Source organism: Lithobates pipiens, unplaced genomic scaffold (genome assembly GCF_037356315.1).
Source record: "Lithobates pipiens isolate NorthernLeopardFrog02 unplaced genomic scaffold, aLitPip1_a1.2 Scaffold_19, whole genome shotgun sequence".
NCBI classification, from domain to species: Eukaryota; Metazoa; Chordata; class Amphibia; order Anura; family Ranidae; genus Lithobates; species Lithobates pipiens.
Window position 1 is genome coordinate 376440834 of NW_027507764.1, and position 20424 is coordinate 376461257.

The 20424-nt window shown below is 43.5% G+C and overlaps 1 protein-coding gene across 7 annotated transcripts in view; it reads right to left on the reverse strand.

Annotated features, from left to right (window-relative positions):
- Positions 1–20424, reverse strand: part of NFATC1 (nuclear factor of activated T cells 1) — a 284252-nt gene that overhangs the window by 251425 nt on the left and 12403 nt on the right. The window contains exon 1 of one of the 7 annotated variants that reach the window (XM_077492328.1): positions 19519–19746. The exons of 5 other annotated variants lie outside the window; for them this stretch is intronic. In XM_077492328.1, the coding sequence (XP_077348454.1) occupies positions 19519–19609 (91 nt within the window). In that variant the 5' untranslated portion in view covers positions 19610–19746. Of the gene's footprint in view, positions 1–19518; positions 19747–20424 lie in introns of those variants that run through there. One more of the 7 variants, XM_077492326.1, reaches the window with a different exon arrangement.

The following is a 20424-nucleotide window of genomic DNA, read 5'->3' on the forward strand; positions in this document are numbered from 1 at the left end:
CCGATAAGCGTACTCGCCTAGCTCACCACAGTGTTAACTACCTCACATTTCTAAAAATGAATGAGGCATGGATCTCGGAGGAATTCAACACATGTGACCAGTAGACCATGTATATGTCTATAAACTATTTTTTTAATCAAGCACACAGACCTTCTTAATTCATTTGGCTCACTTCCTTGACCCAAAAAAGCACACCGTACTATATGCCCCTACCCTCCTCTTTGAAGAGGTTGAGCGGTGTCATATTTCTACTGGGGCTGCTTATGATATCCCTGTGCTGTGCTGACTTCCTCCTGGGGGTTCTTATTATGAAGGGATCACACTATCCCTGTGCTGTGCTGACTTCCTCCTGGGGGTTCTTATTATGAGGGGATCACACCATCCCTGTGCTGTGCTGACTTCCTCCTGGGGCTGCTTACGGTGCTGCTGTCAGCGCTGTATGTCACGGTGCTGCTGTCAGCGCTGTATGTCACGGTGCTGCTGTCAGCGCTGTATGTCACGGTGCTGCTGTCAGCGCTGTATGTCACGGTGCTGCTGTCAGCGCTGTATGTCACGGTGCTGCTGTCAGCGCTGTATGTCACGGTGCTGCTGTCAGCGCTGTATGTCACGGTGCTGCTGTCAGTGCTCTGTATTACGGTGCTGCTGTCAGATGCCTCTATCACGGTGCATGTGTCATTCCGGTATGTCACGCTGCTGGTGATCATCTCCTGCACCCTCTTCTTTGCCTACCCTGGTCCCTGACCTTCCCTCTCCTCCATTGCCTTCATTAGCTCCATAGTCCTGAATTGTTAGAACAATTTCCCAAATAAAATAAAAATGCTTGTAGTTATCGATCCCAAATTCACCTCATACATGTATTATGTCATTGTCCAGATGGTGGGACTACGTTTTACCCCCTAATAATTACCACGTGGCCGCAAATTCGACATGAAGGTTTGCAAAGTTCGCCTCCCATTGAAGTCAATGGGGCCCGCGGCGAACGTTCTGTTTCGCGAACGTTTGGGTCCGTTCGCATTTCGCGTTCGCGAAACGTCCCGTCGGAAGTTCGTCCATCACTAATGGTGGATATGACCTTAGGGGGCATGATTTACATATCAATGCTGTAGGTCTGTGGCTATGTACATATCAATGCAGCTGCTATTTACATATCAATGCAGCTGCTATTTACATATCAATGCCGCTGCTATTTACATATCAATGCAGTGTATTTACATGTAAACACAGGGCTGCAGGTGTGGAGAGGGCAGCATTAGTAACAGAACTTCACGCTGAGATATCCGGACACAGCATGGGACTAAAACTTTAAGGGACAAGGGAATTTAAACTGGGATAGTTGGCAAGTATGGGGAAGCTGCTTTGGGCCGCACAACAATGATGGGGCCCAGGGCAGCTGTCCCTTTTGCCCTGCTTTAAAGATGGCCCTGTGTTCATGCACACATAGGTGTTTACTGGTGTTTTTAATGAGGAGCATTTACAGGTTGAAAAAAATAAAAATAAAAATCAGCGCGTTCAGGAGAGAATTGTTTGGGCAGAAAAATACACGCGAATACGCATTAGTGCGAGCTATTACTAGACACATTTAGGCGTGATCACGCGGTTATGCATTCTAATGTTCAGAATAAATTAAGATTCTGGCCAATCGAATACATTAAACACTAAGTGCGCAAACGCGCAAAAACGTGTGTGCAAAACAGAGCTTTTACCGCATTTTTAAGCAGCTTTTCTCCTGCCAATTCAACATGATTCAAAAAGGTGCTGGATAATGTCAAACACTAAAATGAAAGGATAAAATAAATATTAACTTACAGAATTGTATCTAGTTGGATACTAAAGGCTGTCAAAGGCAGATGGTTGTGAATGAGTTAACACACAAGAGACGAAAAATCTGCAATGTCTGTTAATTGCGTTTAACATTTTGCGTGCAGAAACTTTTTTTTTTTGTTTGTTTAAACAGCATCTGGAGAACTGTATGACATGGCACTATAATTTACAGCAGTAACAAGTGCTTAGTGATCATTACAAACATGGACAGATTTCAGATTCTTTGCCCGAAGTGTCAAAATTGCTGCCAGTGTAAAGGCAGTGTAAGACCGGCTAATATATAGCACAATCAATAATAATTAAACCTAACCAACAGGAGAACCATATTGTATTATAGTCACACCATTGGGCTGTATTGGACGAGTCTCTGATTACAGACTGCTGAACGGATCACTTGTTAAGCCCCTTTCTAACTCTGTTTTGCTTTTTCTTCCTGTGACATCATATGGTTTATTTTTTATTACATATACTGGTGTGACATTACAAACACATCCAAACAAACTAGCAACTCTGTGGCTCTGTGCAGTATTTTTGTCCTCTCATCCATGTATAACAAAGGGATGGAGGCTGCAATTTTGGTGCCCTGTAAATAGACTATAATTAGAGTTTCAGCTCTGTATAAATGCATTTTAAGTCTTATACGCCAGGAGTTCCTTCCATTCAGTACATGCGGTCCTCCGCTTGCCAGGGGTGTTAATGGCAGATGGCAGCATCCCACTGTGGAACAACTACTAAGCCACATGCCATTTGGTGAGTTAAATCAACATTCATTTATCAGCAATAGAATCAGAATGATTAAAATGTTGGTTTTCGGAATGAAAGATAAAAAGGTCTGATTTACTGTCGAAGGTTCCCGTAAAAAACTGTCAGATTTATCATAAGCTACAGGTTTGGTGGTTGTCTCCTTGGGCCAGGGAGAAATGCCTTTTCTATGAAGCCTATTTCACATTTTATGCCTTAATAATATTTACAATGCAATACCCTCCCTAGCCATGAATACATGATCACAACCAATTAAGCTGATTTTATTTTAAATTCCACTTTATAGTCAATCAATGTGCATGTGTCCACCAGACTAGTCCCATGCCAGCCTGCTACAGTCATGCATGTGTAATTCCAAAAACCTTGTTCCACTGAAATCAACACAATTGCAATCCACCATGGAACTTATAACCAATTAGGTTTAAAAAAAAAAAAAAAACACAACAAATATTTTGTATATTACTAATTAATTATAAAGCATATATTTGATATTGAACAAAGGAGAGTTTAAATACTGAATTCAATTGCATTTGAATACCCACAATACTTTTCTTTGTAATTTCTTAAAGTATATATTTAAAATTACAGTTGTTTTTTTATTAATACAAGAATAGGAGCTGATTGGTTGTCATGCACAGCTGCTCCAGATTCTGTATTTTACCAATCTTAGTAAATACCCCTCATATTTCTTTGATACCAATTGTCTCGGAAATACTAATAATTTACACTGGTTCTCAAAAGTGACTCTTGCAATAAAGAGAGAAGAGTTGAAGATAAAGAATAAGATAGAAGCTAAAAGGGAAGGAGATAAAGATTCTGAAGACGGAAAAAGACTCACCCACCCAATCCTCCCTATAAGTAAAACTCTGAATTTAAATTCCGGGGCAGTAGTGGTCCCCACCATCATTTATTATACGTATTTATATAGCACCAACAATTTTACAAAGCGTATTGTACATTGATTTCAGTCCATGCCCTCATGGAGCTTACAATCTAAGGTCCCTAACTCACATTCATACATAGACATATTGGGCCAATTTAGACAGAAGCCAATTAACCTACCAGCACGTCTTTGGAATGTGGAAGGAAACCAGAGTAACCAAAATGCAACCCGCACAGACACAGGGAGAGCATGCAAACTCCGGGCAGGTAGTGCCGTGGTTGGGATTTAAACCATTAACCCTAACGCTGCTAGGCGTAAGTGCCAACCACTTAGCCACGGCGCTGCCCATGAAGAAAGTTATAGTAAACCAACACCATAGCATCAAACAGTTAAATATTTTAAAGGCTTTCTTTTTTCTACATCAGTCTAAACCAATGGGTGTCACAAAAACCTTGTAAAGAAGGGACTAGTTTAGTGTCCTTCACACATTAGGGGGAGTAGACTGTGGCTCGTGGAAGTAGATAATGCCTCAGGCTTGGTGGTCCATAAGAATAATACAATTGTGCCCCATCGCTGGAGACAGTGGGAGGAATAGTGTGTCAGTGGGAGGAGTTATGCCATCTGGAGTTATGCCAGATTGTTTGTATTAGTGGAAGGAATAGTGCCGCATCATTGGTGTCAGTGGGAGCCCCATCCTTGTTGTAAGTCGAAGGATTAGTGTCACATAGTTTGTGTCAGTGGAAGGAATACTGCAACATCATTGGTGTCAAAGAAAGAAGTTATGCTTCATAGTTAGTGTCCCATGGGCTAGAAAAAAGGCATCTTGGGCCCTTGGGCCTTAATTTGGAGACCACTGGTCTAAATATCTTCCAAACTGGTGCTATTATTATTACCCCCCCCCCCCCCCCCCATGGAAAATACCCCTTTAAAAGGAAAAAATGGAAATAAAATGCATATAAGACCTATGACAACACCACTTGGCTGACTGAAGTCTTGTAGAATTTAGGGTACTGATGTACACAGGTGTAACACAATCCCTGATCCTTTACGCAAGCTTCTTTTTTTACACCATATAATGTGGAGGCATGTTTTTTTTTCTCCTTCTCGGTGGTGGTAAAATACAGTACATAGGGGGCTTCTCTCCTCCGATTTAGGTTTTCTGAGTTTTGAAGAACAGTCTGGTCTTCTCACACCCCAAAGGTGACCAATCAGATGCTGGCTTTTCATACTGCATTCAAGTAGGACATTAGCTATGTTGTAAGAGTGTGCATTCTAAGAGGACACACAATGCTCATTAAAACAGGCAGCAGCAGGCAACCCTTTGCCTATACTGACACAATACATAAATATTTTACAGTGCACTGGTTAGGAATCCCTGCCCTAGGGTGAGAAGTAAACGCTTCTATCTGATCATGATTGAAGTGGACAAAGTCAATTCAAGGTTTCCTACTCTCACAAATGTATTGTGAATATCACTTTTGATCAAATAGTATTTAAATTTTACTTCATGAAATAGTACAGACCATATTTGTGCAAATTGATAATTTGGTGCTTTAGGATCACAATTCATGGGTCTGCACTGAAAAATTAAATACAAAAAAACAAAAAAAACCTCCCCAAAGAGGAGGCTTATCAATGTCAGATCCACAACATCCAAAAACATCATGTGATGTTGCAATTGTATGGATTATTGCAGGTTATAATGCTGATGAAGCATTTAGACAGGAAGACCCCGATCTTAGTAGATCATTAGCAAATGATTATAGCATGTGTAAGAGGAGATGGTAAGACTGGGGGTAGTGACGTGTGGGTTTTAACATCTGGATTCATACTCAGAAAAAAAAAAACTATGGTATGTAACCTTGCTGACAATACTGCTAGGCCAAACCTATAAGAATCACTGAGAATTTAGAGCCAGTGCACAACATAGTATATGACTTTATTACCTTATTGTGTGTTGGTCCGAATCTACCACAGAAAATAGGTCTTATAGACAATCTAAGCACCCTTCCCTTAGGCCTTATGCACACAGGCATGAAAAACGCCACTTTTGGGGTTATCTGGTGTTTTTTTTTTTATGTCCCTGAACACAGCTGCATGCTAGCATATAAGCCTTTAAACATGTAATTGTGCACTGCGTTCGGTGGCATGAAAAAAAAAATGGCTCAATTGCGCATTCCCAGAGAAGCGTATCTGCGCTTTTTATGCATACACATACATCGAATCGCATAAACACACACACACAAATATTCAAACCAGCAGATTATGTTCATGTGCATGTGCTTCTAAATGTCACACGCAAATAATCGTGCGTAATTACATACCAAGACAAGCCAGCTCCTAGCAGAAAGATTCAGCAGAATTAGGAGCATTTTAATATGGCCATGTGCATGAGGCCCAACCTCAGTAGGCAGGTCTGCCTACTTGTGCACATAAATACATTTGTCTTATATTTGCAATACCATTTTATGGACTAAAATCGTATTGTTATTATTACTATAGAATATCAATTGCTTAACCTGTCACTAAGCAATGTCAGTCTCATGGCACTAGATTCTAGTATATTATTGCAGTGGTGGCTGGTGCTCAAAATTTTTGGGGGCGCAAACAAACTGAAAAATTCTGAAAAATCCCCATCAATTGCAGCCTCACTGTACCATCAATCGCAACCACTGTGCCATAAATCGCAGCCACTGTGCTCATCAATTGGCGTCACTGTGCCATCAAGCGCAGCCACCGTGCCCATCAATTGCCGCCACTGTGCCCCATCAGACCCAGCCACTGTGCCATACCAAATGCTGCAAGTGTGCCCCCCACCAGCCTGCTGTCTGCACTTACCTATCTCGGTGGGACAGCTCCTTGATGTCTTCTCCCATCCTCTGCTATGATTGGACGCCTGGTATCCAATCATAGCACCTGTGGTTTCAGCCAATCAGGTGACGGGTAACATATCCGAGCACCTGATTGGCGGAGAGGCTGTTTAGTGTCAGGAAACCAAATATTCATTCACTTTTCTAACACAGCTGAGAGACATGCGAGCACCCAGCATGGCGCTCAGATGTCGGTGCTCGCAGGTCACCTTTTTTGACGCCTATTAGAGCCTATGGCTCTAATCAGGTGCTTCAAAAACACCCCCGCCGCTGTAATTCAGGCACCCTGTGCCCGAAAAGGGGTCGGGTGCCTGAATAGGGGGTGGCAGTGGTGGCCATAGATAGATTCATGCAATGCATGAATCTATCTATTGGTGCTAGAGGGAGTGGCAGGAGAGGGGGCAGCGCCCGTGTGCCCTTATGGACGCACCACCACTGACTATTGTTTTTAAAGCCCAAGTCTAATTTTATTTTGTTCGGTATAGAACATAGGAAGGGTTAGAGTTAGGCAGGCCATAGACGGTGCAAGTTTTTTTCCTGCAACAAATTTGCATGATTCCCCCATAAACACAGACAGTGCTGACAGGGGAATCCCTCCTGACGAGCAATTGTCTTCTCCCAGCTGGGGGGCAGATGCAGGCAGAGGAAGCCATCACCACCAAGAGAAGACAGTGATTATAGCTAGCAGCCGCTTGCTTTAAGCGCAAGCGAATCCAGCAGGCTGGTTGATCGATCAACTTGGTACTTTCAGCCTGCCCATTAATGGTTGATACTCATCCGGTCCCCACTGAAAATGCCAAGATTCGAACCATGTATGGCCGGCCTTAGTCAGGTTTTGTTTGCTGTCTCCGGGAAAATTTCCTCTTGCCTTCTGCTAGGACAGGAAGTCATGGGAAACCTCTCCAACACACATGGGTTGATTTATTAAAACTGGAGAGTGCAAAATTTGATGCAGATGTGCATTAGCTTCTAACTTCAGCTTGCTCAATTAAGCTTTGACAAAAAGAAAAACTGGAAGCCGATTGGTCTCTGTGCAGAGCTGCACCAGATTTTGCACTCTCCAAAAAATCAACCCCATAGAGACAAAAGCAAAGTGGGATGGAGAAGGTTATTAGAAATTACAAACAATTTTTATTGCTGTTTGTGCCTTCCAATCCCACTAACAACAGTCCTTCCACCACACACAGAACATTCTGAATCCAGCCTTATAATGATCTAAAGACTGCGATGTAAGAACATTCTTATAATAAACTCTGTGAAGATTCCCTTTAACTATCCAATCACGTGAAAAGAAACCCCGTTTACCTCTTTCACTGGCACATGATTGGATAAATGAAGTGAATATTCAAACATATTTCAAATCCTTTAGTAAATCAGCCACATCTTTTCTGAGTCTGAGTATAGTTTAAAATGATATAGCTACACAGGGCAGCCATATTTGCTCATCGTATACGGCTTGCTCCTTCTTGGAATACAAGTTGATAAAGTTGATTCACTAAAGAAGTGGTAGAGAATGTTCACTTCGTTTAGCAAAGATAAACCTTTACATTGAGTACCCAATCATCTTTTTGGTTTTATCTTCATTAGATAATTGAGGAGGGCACAGCTTCATCTTATCCACCAAGCTATGTGAAAAATTCACTTTGCAAAGTAAAAATTCTTAAATATTTTTAGTAAATTAACTCCTTCTGCGTAAGTCTATAAACCCAATGGAAACAATGCACTCCCTAAGTGGCTGTTATCTTAATTTGACAGCTGTTGAGCAAGAAGGGCAAGTCATTGCAATAAATTACATAGCTCCCTCTAGTGGCTGATGCACAAATCTCTATAATTAATGCAAAAAACATAATACTGTACAGCAAGCATGTACAATTAAGAAAGCAAAATATTGCTGAAATAATAACCCAAAATCTGCAATACATTTAAATACAAAATAGTTTCTCTTTAAAGTGGAAGTCCATGCAAAATCTAAAATCTCTGCATCTATAGACACCAGGGACCTAACACTAACCTCTCTATCCCTGTAAAAAAAAAAAAAAAGAGGAGTATATATACCTTTTTGGAAGCTGATCTGGCCCACTCCGACCCGATTTCCATAGCTGGAAGCTCTGCAGTGGACACAGAGCACAACGGCTGTGAAATTAATGGGAAGGGATGTCACCCATAGAGTTAATATGGGGCTTCCGTTGTCCTCAGTCTCCTCTGCACCGGCCTTCACAGAGAAGCTGTGGCTGACAGCTCAGCATAAGATCCGGTCGGAGTGGGTCAAATCGGCTTCCAAAAAGGTATGTATACTAGTTTTTTCTTTACAGGGCTAGAGAGGTTAGTGTTAGATCCCTGGTGTCTATAGATGCAGGGATTTTAGATTTTTGCATGGCCTTTGAAGTAACCAACTTTAAAGTAAAAAAACGTTTAGGGATCCTCTGTTTGAATAAAACCTTTACATATATATCCAGGGGAGAAGAATCCATCCGACCAGAACATTTCATAACTTTGGTAAGAGTAGCAGACTTCACCCATATCCCTAAGCTTAAGGCAATATTATAACACATAAAGATAAACAGTCATGCACAATCAAGAAAGATAGCCTGAAGATTTAACAAATACACTTTAAGGATCCAATATTAGTTTAACCTCTCACCATGCATGTATTGCATATACTGTATACTGTATATGCAGTGGCAAGAAGAGTGGACTCTAAAGCAGAACATCGGCCAAAAAATGTTTTCCATGTCCTGGTTGCTGATCTCCTACCTTCACCCACTTTGTAATCCATGTTCTTCTGAGCTCTATAGTTCCTCTGCAATATGCTGCTGAACTTGCTGAAAAACCGTTATTGCCTGCTGACATCCTGGTTGTAAGACCGCTGGCTTCTATCCCTCTCCTCAACTCAGCCAGCGGTCTGGTACGCCCCCATGTAGTTCTCAGAAAGCCGAGCAGGAGAAAGCAGACATGTTGTGGGCGGAAGGGGTCTCACAGCCCCCCGGTCTGTGCCGCCCATGGAGGAGGTGTCCTTCTCCTCCTCTGCTCCCTGACAGTCACTGCCCCCACTCCACCTCCACTCTATACTCGCCGCACTGCCACCCCGCTGCCACCTGCCTGCTATCGCCGTGCAGAACGGGGATTATCATCAGTAATTACTTGTATGACACGGCGGGGATGTCCCGCTGTGTCAGGTATAGTATATGAGAACACTGATGCTGATGTCCCGCCCCCTGGCGTTGTAGGAACAGTGCGCTGTCCATTATAATAATGGAGGGCAGGGCATCAGCACTCTGCATTCTCATATAACAATACCGGACATCGCAGGATAATCCCCACTCTGCACTAGTGGTCCCTGACAAATTGGCACTATTGTGATCCCTGACAAGTGGCACTGGTGGTCCCTGACATGGTGGTCCCTGACAAGTGGCACTGGTGGTCCCTGACATGGTGGTCCCTGACAATCGGCACTGGTGGTCCCTGGTGAGCGCCACTGGTGGTCCCTGACAAGTGTCACTGGTGGTCCCTGGCATGGTGGTCCTTGACAATCGGCACTGGTGGTCCCTGACGAGCGGCACTAGTGGTCCCAGACATGGTGGTCCCTGACAAGTGGCACTGGTGGTCCCTGACATGGGGGTCCCCGACAGGTGGCACTGGTGGTCCCTAACAAGGTGGTCCCTGACTTGGTGGTCCCTGACATTCGGCACTGGTGGACACTAATAAGCTGCACTGGTTTGCATTTATATTAAATGCATTAAATGTATTAATTTAATTTAAAATGTATTAAATGCATTCAATTAATATTATATTAATATGCATTTATATTAAAATGCTTTACATTTAAAAGGCTGTAACCTATCATACCGTGTGTTATGTATGGCTTGCTGGCTGCAGAATGAGGGGTGTGATTTATGTTGAAGTTGGCGAGTTTACATTTGCATGTAAAAGCCTAATGTACCCTCCCACATTCACTCCCATCCCAAGGATTCATGGGAAATGTAGTCCGATTAGCGTTAGCGAGAGAGAAGAGGATATGATGTAATCCCTGTTCTAAGAGATCCTCCCTGCCAGAATACAGGCTGACTTCCTGAAAATCAAATCAGTCATATCTCTTAAACGGTAAGAAATTTCATAAATGTAATAACCGTTTTGTGGGGGGGGGGGGGGGGGGAGTACTAATGGGGGATTTTCTGCTTTAATGCTCAGCTGCCGTACAGGAGTGTACATATGCCACGGCTGTGATGCTTTGCTTCATAGCTGCGGCAGGAACTATACCTTCTGTTGGTTTCAGCAGCCATAGCTCCAGTCGAATGCAGCCTATTGAAGTGAAGGGGGCCCCTCAGCAAGCACCCCGCAGAATGCTAGTGTGGGGTTAAAGGGACAAAAGAAGGCAATGAGAAGGCTATATAACCTCTCCTCACCACCTGTCAAATGCTCTATGAAGAGTGGATTGCCCGTCAGAGAGCAAAGCTCATGTGCACAAGTCCTTACTGCATTCCCTGTGGTTGAAATCTAAACTGAACAGCTGTTGGGGGGGGAAAAAGAACAACTACAGCCGACTCTTTTCACTATAAATGTCCTGCAGCCAGTGTTAAAAATTAAAAAAAGCAACTCAGGCAACAATGTTCACCCTTGATCTAGATCTTTTGCTTGCAGTACCCCTTCTCATTCACAAGATGTCCCCAGTCTTCTGGGTAATTGGCATCCAACAGATTGAGGACATCCCATGAGTGCAGCCCTGCCCCCAGAGGGGGTATTACCATGGCACCTTGCATTCACTGTGTAATGGTTCCCTTATTGAGTACTGCCTATCCTGGAGAATAGGTAAAGAGGAGGTCATGCCAGAGGGTTCCGAAAATAAGAATTAGTATGAACAAAGCAAGAAATACTATCAGTGGGGGCCACAAGGTGTGGAGAGGGGGTGGAGTTTGGCTTTATATTAAACACTTCAAAATTTCCAAATATGTGCTTAATACATATATACCACCCTCTACTTTAAAGTTTAGTTTAGAATTAAAATTGATCCTAAAGCTGAACTTCAGAAACGCCACAAGGAACTGCAATGCATTTCATAGTCCAACCTGCTGTAGCACTGTGGAATTCTTAATCCATAATTACATGCACTTATCTCCAAAGAAAGTATTAGCCACCGAACCTCTTCTTGTTTCCCTGATGCCAATGCTTCCTCATCCAGATATTAGAGCCAAGGCTGTTAAAAGCACACCGATTGATCTCTGGGGCAACAACATATGGCATCATTACATCATGGGTGTGGAGGATACTTGCACACTCACTACCCACCCCATAATACTAAGTGGTTAAGTTATATTAGCAATAAAGAGACACTGCTTTGTCATCATCAGTATTCCTCTACCTAGGATGTCTATCAAAAGACTTAGAGGTGAATTTGGGTTATTAGTGTTGTTGTTTTTTCTATACTAACTAGGTACTAGTTATTGATGGGCACTGGAGAAAGTGGTAAGAATAATACTTAGTCCTCCTAAAGGGGCTGTGTTAATGAACTTCTATAGACAAATGCAGCGTGCTTCTGACTTCAGTTTTAGATTCTTCTCAGGTAACTCAGAATTACATACTGGCAGTGGCAGCCCGTCCATTAGGGGCACCTAGGCACCGCCCCCTCTATCCACGGGCACCACAACCTAATTAATGCTCTATGATCCACGGCCACTACCCCCCATCCATGCGTCTGGTCCCTTTCAGGACACCGGCACATGAATTACAGTGATGGGGGTGTTTTTTTAAAGCACCTGATTAGAGACATAGGCTCTAATAGACATCAAAATAGGATGGGCTCGGAGAGCAGAGCATTGCGCCATGAGCCCACCCAGTTGTTACAACAGTGAATGAATATTCGCTATTCAAACACTGATCCTCAATCCGGCCAATTAGAACCGGGTATGAGACCCATTTTCCGATTGGCCAAAAAGAGAAGAGTCCTAATTGGTCGCCAAGGAGGATGGAGGAAACGGAAGCTGCCGCAATGCCTGTGGAGAGCAGGAGAAGATGAAACCGCTGAGCAGGGGAAGCCACCGGTGAAGCACAGGAAAAGCGCTGCCCACCATCGATGGGGTAAGTGCTCCAGACCCAGACGGCCGCCTGGCCGACTGGGGGGGTGGTGTAACTGTTTGCTGCCCCCCCCAAAAAGAATTACCACCGCCCGCCACTGTATACTGGTGTAGTTGACCTGGAGTTCCCCTGCTTAGTTGATTTCACATTCCCAAAGACTTGAATGAAAGCAGAATCAGTTCTGAAGGAAACAAAAGCCAGTTGACTCATGAAACGTCAGTGCTAATTTAATGGAATACCAAACAGAATGTCAATGTTGTGTGGAAGGTCCATTTTTTTGCAAGCCCTGCCCCCCAAAACAAATAGCTTTAAAAAGCCAATTTGTAAACTTACAGATCACCCAGGGGAAAAAAAAGACATACCTCAGCCCAGCCCAGCCCTTGCCCATTGCTTACAAAATGAACAGGTGACTTCAATGTGCTCCACCGCTGCTTCCTGGGATAGCTAGGCACTTGAACTCCCGAGAATGTGCTGTTGCAATGGGTTGGAGAACATTTTCCCAGGATTTTAGACTCCTACCCCTGAAGGAAGGCAGAGTGCCATCCCCTGTACCTCCTGGAAGCATCAGGGGCTGGGGTATAATTTTTCAGAATTAATCAGTTTGTTTAGAAATGGCTTTCTAAAGCCATTTGGTTGGGATTTGCAAGTTAAAGAGGGGATGCTTCAGGGAATAGTTGATGTCGCCTCGCTTTACACTATTATCCTGTATGCCAAAGGATTACAAGCTGCTGATCATTTTTTGGATTTGGATCACTCTATACCTCCTGTACAAAAACAGTTTGTGCTTGAGTTACTCCAATTTTCTATGGAGCCCAATTATTTTATTATGGAGGTAAATTCTATTTACAGTGTATTGGGATTGCTATGAGGGCCAAATTTGCCTCCAGCCTCCCCAATTTATTTATGGTGTGGTGGGAGGAGGAAACTTTGCGTGGAGAGGAGATTAGGGATTTGTTATTCTGGAGGCGTTACAAAGACGACGTCTTTCTGTTATGGGAAAGAGACATGGATTCCCTTCATAAGTTTTTGGCCCACTTAAATAATAATTTGGTTGGGGTGACAATGGTCTTCCAAAAAAAGTGGACCTTCCATTTGGTATAGAAGAAGGTTCTTATTAGAGGAATGTGTTTACCGGTTGATTTGAGGTTTATACTTAGGGGGTTTTATTTCAGATAACAATATATTACATTTTTGGGTGTTACCGTGACATATTAGGGAGTGAAAAACTGTACCAAAAAATAACGAATGTACCAAAAACTATTGATTAGGGATGCACCGATATATCGGCCACTGAAAATGATCAAAAATAGGGTTATCTGCGTTTTGCCAAGAGAAAAAAAAAAGTGCCAATAATGGCATCTCGTGTCCCATAGACTTCAATGCAAAAACGCCTCCTATTGACAGCAACGCAAAAACCTGTCTTATTGACTTCAATTAAAAATCATGTCCCATTAAAGAGGAAGTAAACCCTGATGGGTTTCCTTCCTCTTTGATTCCCTGCAAAGGTAAAGCATAATGGACTACTATGCATCACATAGTAGTCCATTATGTGTCACTTACCTGACACAGGAGCCAGCAAAGTCACCGCTGTCCCCTGTAGTCTGGAGCATCCATCTTCTCGGTGGGTCTCACTGCTCCGCCGCCGTCATTCGACGAAGCCGCGATGACGTCACTCCCGCGCATGCGCACGGGAGCCACCACTTGCGGCATATCGCCGTTGACAGTGGCGCGCTCAGTGCGCCTGCGCGCTGCTGTCTTTTGGCAAATATCTCATAAAACCGTGTAGGTTTAGGAGATATTTCTTGGACCTACAGGTAAGCCTTAATCTAGGCTTACCTGTAGGTCAAAGTGGTTTGTGAGGGTTTACAGCCACTTTAACTTCAACACAAAATCACCCCCTATTGACTGCACTGTAAAATCACGTCACATAGACTGCAATGCAAAATCGCATCCCATTGACTTTGATGCAAAATGATGCAAAACTGCATCCTATTGACTTCAATGCAAAACCACCAGCAACATTAATTAAATTTTTGATTTTTAAATTTAAAAAAATATCTGTTCCGGTTTTTGCCAGGTACATCCAGAATTTTCGGTTTCGGCACTGGAATTTTCATTTCGGTGGTCCGCTACTATTACTTACTGTATTTGACTGACTGAACAATAATATTTGATGAACCGATGTGCTTAGACCACATATTACTTCGACAGTCATCTCTATACGTAAAACAGCACAGCAGCAGACTAAGGAAGAAAAAGCATTTGTTTCTATATTAGATATGTACACTATTTCATGTGGTGGCAGAGAGAGCTCTGCTCTTATATAAATAGATCATGCCTTGAAGCTTTAAAAAAAAAAACAAACAAAAAAAAAAAACTCAAATGCCATTACAAAATCCAAACAGAAAACTTTCTAAGTGATAAAATGTAACAAATGGACTGACAATCACAAGAGTGAAAGAGAATATAAATTTGAATCCGCTGCCTCTCAGCCCAACACAGGAAACACTGAACAGAAATACTGATGGGATGCCATCCACCCAGCTAATAAATCAAACAACAAGAAAATGAATGAACACCGGCTCCATTGGGCCCCAGGACCCTGTCAGCTTTCTCACCTACCCCACTGTTATTTCTGACAGCTCCAAACAAAGCAGTGACAGTGTTTGTTTACTTTACCTGTTTATCCTATACAAAGTCACAGAGGCAAAACAACATGTTTGTTTATTTATCGTCCTGAGCGGACAGAGAGACAACAATTATTCCCATTCTACTGAGGGCCTGCATTGCTAAAGCCATACAAGGATCCAAATTCGGACAGGTCTGCAGCGCCAGATGATTTTTCATCCATGTATGGGTGACCTGGTTGCGCACAAGTTGATCTATCAATTGGCTTGTGTACAACCAGCCTGTCGGGTTTTTCCTGAACGATCAGTGCCCTTCTCTCCTGTATAATAATTAGTAATATTCTCTGAGCAAAGCTGATTGCTCCCATCTGGGCAGTAAAGGAAAGACATGTGGTCATGTAGAGTAAAGTCAGCCATAGATGGTTCAGCAACAACCAGTCGAGATTCCACCCATGTATGGGCAGGCTGAATGTGATTATTTCATAGGCTCTAGCAATAATCGCTGTGTTTTTCTGGGGTGGACAGTAGAGCTGCACAATTCTGGGCAAAATGAGAATCACATTTTTTTTGCTTAGAATAAAAAGATCACGGTTCTCGCAACGTAAAAACTTTCACATTATACAAAAAATAAGAAATAAATGGGTTACTGGTTAGTTGTTTTTTCCCAAAAAAATCATTTGAAAGACCGCTGCATGAATACAGTGTGACATAAAATATGCAACAACCACCACTTTATTCTCTACGGTGTCTACTAAAAAATATATATAATGTTTGGGGGTTCTAGGTAATTTTCTAGCAAAAAAAAAAATCATTTTAACTTTAACCAACAAATGTCAGAAAAAGTGTTTAACCACTTGCCGCCCACCATATAGCAAAATGACGGCGGCAAAGTGGTTTCAATATCCTGACAGGACGTCATATGGCATCCGGCAGGATATCAAGCCGATGCGCCCCTCTGACGGAGACTCTTGACCACGTGACCAGCCGTGTCCAATGACGACTGATCACAGTGTAAACAGGAAGAGCCTGTGATCGGCTTTTCCTCACTAGTGCCAGACGCGAGTAGAGGAGAGCCGATTGGCTACTCCTCTGACAGGGGGGGGTCTGTGTTGATTGATTATCAGCGCAGTCTCCCCCCCCCCCAAGGATGCCCACACTGGACCACCAGGGATGCCACCACTAGTCACCACCAGGTATGCCACCCTAGACCACCAGGGATGCCAATCAGTCCCCACAATGGATGCCAGTGCCCACAATGGGCATCACTGATTCGCAGGCATTATTGTTTGTCACTGATTGGCATCCATCAGTAACATTTATTAGTGTACAATGTCACCTATCAGTGCCCATCCATGCCCATCCGTACCACCTATTAGTGCCCATCTATGCCGCCTATCAGTGCTGCATATCAGTTCCCCATCAGTGCCGCCTTATCAGTGCCCATCAGTGAAGGCGTGAAGGAGAAAAATTACTTATTTACTAAGTTTTGTAACAGAAACAAAAAAAATTATTTTTTTCAAAATTTGTTTTTTTTTATTTTTTTAGCAGAAAAGTTACATAGGAACTCCAGGAAATAAAAAAAAAAAAATCGACCTTTGCAATAAGCTTCAGTCTGGGGGCGGCCCCCCAAATTCATCAAGTACAGTGCGGGGCTATTAACACTGCATTGTACATGGGGGAGGTGAGCATGTGACCACCTTAGGAAGAGGGAGGCGCAGGACTGATTGCACTGATGGAAGGATGCAGGTGTAAAACAAGTATTACAGCTTATCCCTGCGCCCCTACATTAAACAAGGGGTCCAACTGCAAACTTATATTGTATCTCATGAATAGTAGTTCTATAGTGTGTAACACATGGAAGAAATTATTTATAAATGATAAAAAGCACACAACATCTGACAGCTCTCGGCATCCTCAGTCTAATGGTGGCCATACATGCTTTGCTTTTATCATATGATCAGAATGATGGAACTGGTAAAATAATCAAACGGCCACCATTTCCATTGGATTTGATAAAACCGAGTCACTTGGCCAGGGTAGAAAACGATTCCGTCAGAAAGATTTAAAACATGTTCTATTTCTAGGTCCATCAGAATTTTTTTAAAAAAAAAAAGCCAGATGAAGCCCACACACAATCGGAATATCCGATGAAATGATTCCGTCTGACTTTTTCTGCTGGAAAGTCTGACCGTGTGTGCACGGTAAAACTTGTTCAATTAGGCTCTATTTACACCTGATCGCGGGCGGAATCACCGCAATTTCGCCCCAAGATTTCAAATCACTGTAAAAAAGTGGGATGGGTTTGCAATGCCTTACCTCTAATGGCACCCCAATTGCACCGTGACTTGGCCACGATTGTCACATGGTAAATCGCGATGCAATCGTGGCGATTTTCACCGCGGCGCTGTCGTCTTTGTCCAGTGAGTCTCTATTACCTCAGCTCCTGAGATAGATAATTCCAGCGGCCCCCCTGTTCTCCAATACCGCTTAGGCTGGATTCAATACCGGATGTAAGTTTCTTTTGGGTTGGACTATCTTCAGCCTCTTGATCTTACGTTTTTTATTATTTGAACAATAACCTATACTTAATGGTGTCTATATATATATATTTATTTATTTTTGCAGACATATCAAGCATCCGCTCCTGATGAGTGGATTAACCCATGAAGCGTTTTGAGCCTTACTGTATGCAGCTCTGTTTTTTCATATAGGATTTCTGTTACTTTGTCCAAGTTTTCCAGAGTATAGATAGACCATTTCACCCCAATACAATGACATGTCATATTACGTATTTTTATGTGGTTATATGCTATGTCACAAATTTTAGCTAGGCAACAACTTTAATGCTAGGTCTTGCATTTTACAATGGACTGTTCTGTATGTAATGTATGCAATGTTTATTGTTTATGCCAATAAACATGCTAATATTTTGATACTATGACAATTATTACTGTCATAGTATCATGCCTCATTTAAAGTCCCAACCTTTTTAATTGTATCTCTATGATCAGGGATGGAGGCACCAATCATTATGGGGGTTATTTACTAAAGGCAGCTCCACTTTGCCCTACAAATGCAAAGTGCACTTGGAAGTGCAGTCGCTGTAGATTAAGGATGAGCTCCGGCGTGTTCGCACAGCCCGCCAGGAAGTCGGCACTGCGCTAATCACAGACAGTAAGACATTGTCCCAGCTACAGAGATCGGGAAATGTCTCACTGCCTGTGATTAGCGCAACCCTGTGCCGACTTCCTGGCGGGCTCTGCACGTGGGGTGTGCGAACACGCCGGAGCTCATCCTTACTGTAGATCCGAGGAGGACATGCAAGGAAAATAAAAAACAGTATTTTAGCTTGTACATGATTGGATGATAAAATCAGTAGAGCTTCCACTCATTTCAGATCTACCCCTTAGATTTACAGCGGGTGCACTTCCAAGTGCATTTTCAGTGCAATTTCAAGTACACTTTGCACTTGTAGTGCAAAGCGGATTTACCTTTAGTAAATAACCCCCTATGTGTTCCTAATTTAAAGTCCCAAAACCTCTCTCTCCTTTACCTAAAAGAAGCTTGTGTTCCTTTTTGAGCAACAAGTGTTGCACGTTACGATTGCAGCACGATTTTCCGTGCGACAATCGCTGCAAACGAGTCCCTGTGTTTTGCAGCGATCGGAAATCACGGGAGGAATTGCAGCGATTCCGTCCACAATCAGGTGTGAATGGAGCCTCAAAAGCATTGACGATAAAAACTGATTGGTTTTCTATGCAGAGCCGCACTAGATTTTGCAATCTCCAGTTTTAGTAAATCAAACCCCTGTTATATTGACGGAACGGGTTGTCAATTACAAAATTAATTATTCTGATTGGAAAAGAAATGAATGATTTGAGGTAGCCTGTATGACCACTATTAAAGAAAATACTGAAAACGAAGGTAAAGTTTCCCTGAAAAGTAAGCGATCCCCCCCGACCAGCACCACCATGGGGTCTCAATCTGGTGGCCCTCCAGCTGTTGGGAAACTACAAGTCCCAGCATGTCTCAGCCTGTGGGAGTCATGCTTTCAACTGTCAGCCTTGCAATGCCTCATGGGACTTGTAGTTTCGCAACAGCTGGAGAGCCACCAGTTTGAGACCCTTGAAACTGTCTGACAAGTGTGATCACTGTGTGGGCGGGGTCTGTAACTCATTCCTAACCTTGACAGACCACCCCATACCTCCGTCCGGACCGCCCCTGTCCCGCCCACCTCATACCCCTGTCCGGCCCTCCCCTTTCCACCTGTCCCGCCCACCCCATACCCCGTTCTAGCCCACGTGACCTCGCCTCCCAGCCAGCAGTACTATGATAACAGAGCGCCGTGTCAGTCGGGGCTGCACCGCTCGCAGTGACCGCTCTCCCTCACACAGCGCTACAAACTCGGCGTACAGAGCGCCGCGGGCGGCCTCGAAGTTCCCGGCCACCGTCATAGCAGCCCGTGCTGGTGTCCGCACACACTCACCTCTGTCCTCGCCCAGCGAGGCGCCCCTGTTGTACTCGTACTCGAAGAGATAGTCGAAGTCCAGCTCGGGCTCGTCCCCGGGGGCGCTCATGTCTCCCGGCTGGTGAGAGGCAGTGTGTGCGCTGCGGGAAGCTCTCGGTCACTCACTGAGCGCTCTCTCTCCCCTCCTCCTCCTCGCCGGGGACCTGTTGCTGAGGCTGTGTGAGGCCCCGCCCCCTCCTCTGCTCTGTGTCACTAGTGACTGAGGCTTCCTCACTTCACAGCTCCTCCTGTGTGCCAGTGAGTGGCAGTGTGTGCTGTGTGCGGCTCATCGCTGTCATCCAGACACATGATCTCCCTCCTCCTCCTCCCCTCCGATCATCACCTCCAACTAACTTCTGTTATTATAAGCCATCTGTGTCCCCAACCAGGAGATTTCACTTCACTTCCTGTCCCAAAGCCACAGCAGGAAGTCACTAGTTGTTACCACAACTAGCACCCCCCCCCCAACTATTCTGATCATAATCCAAAATGTGAAACTATGATCCCCAAGACAGAATGGGTGAACGTCACTAATGGGAACCACACCTACTCTCAATAAATAAACGTTTTATTTTACAGTCCATGCCTCCTAATAATAATCAATCCCCTTTAGATTGTAAGCTTTTATGATCAATACCTGCTGATTCCTCCTGTATTGGTCTGCCTTTGTGTTGGAAAGTGCTGCACAAACTGTTGGCGCTATATAGGGCCAGTTCACGCCATCAAAAACGCAGTCCGGATGTGTTCCAGGTGCTTTTCTGCATGCGTGTCTTCGAAAAGTGACCATAAATCGAGTCTGCCCCTGATTTCTTTTTCTTTCTTTTTTTTTTTTATTGCTATTATATATATTTATTTATATACATATACATACATACATATATATAT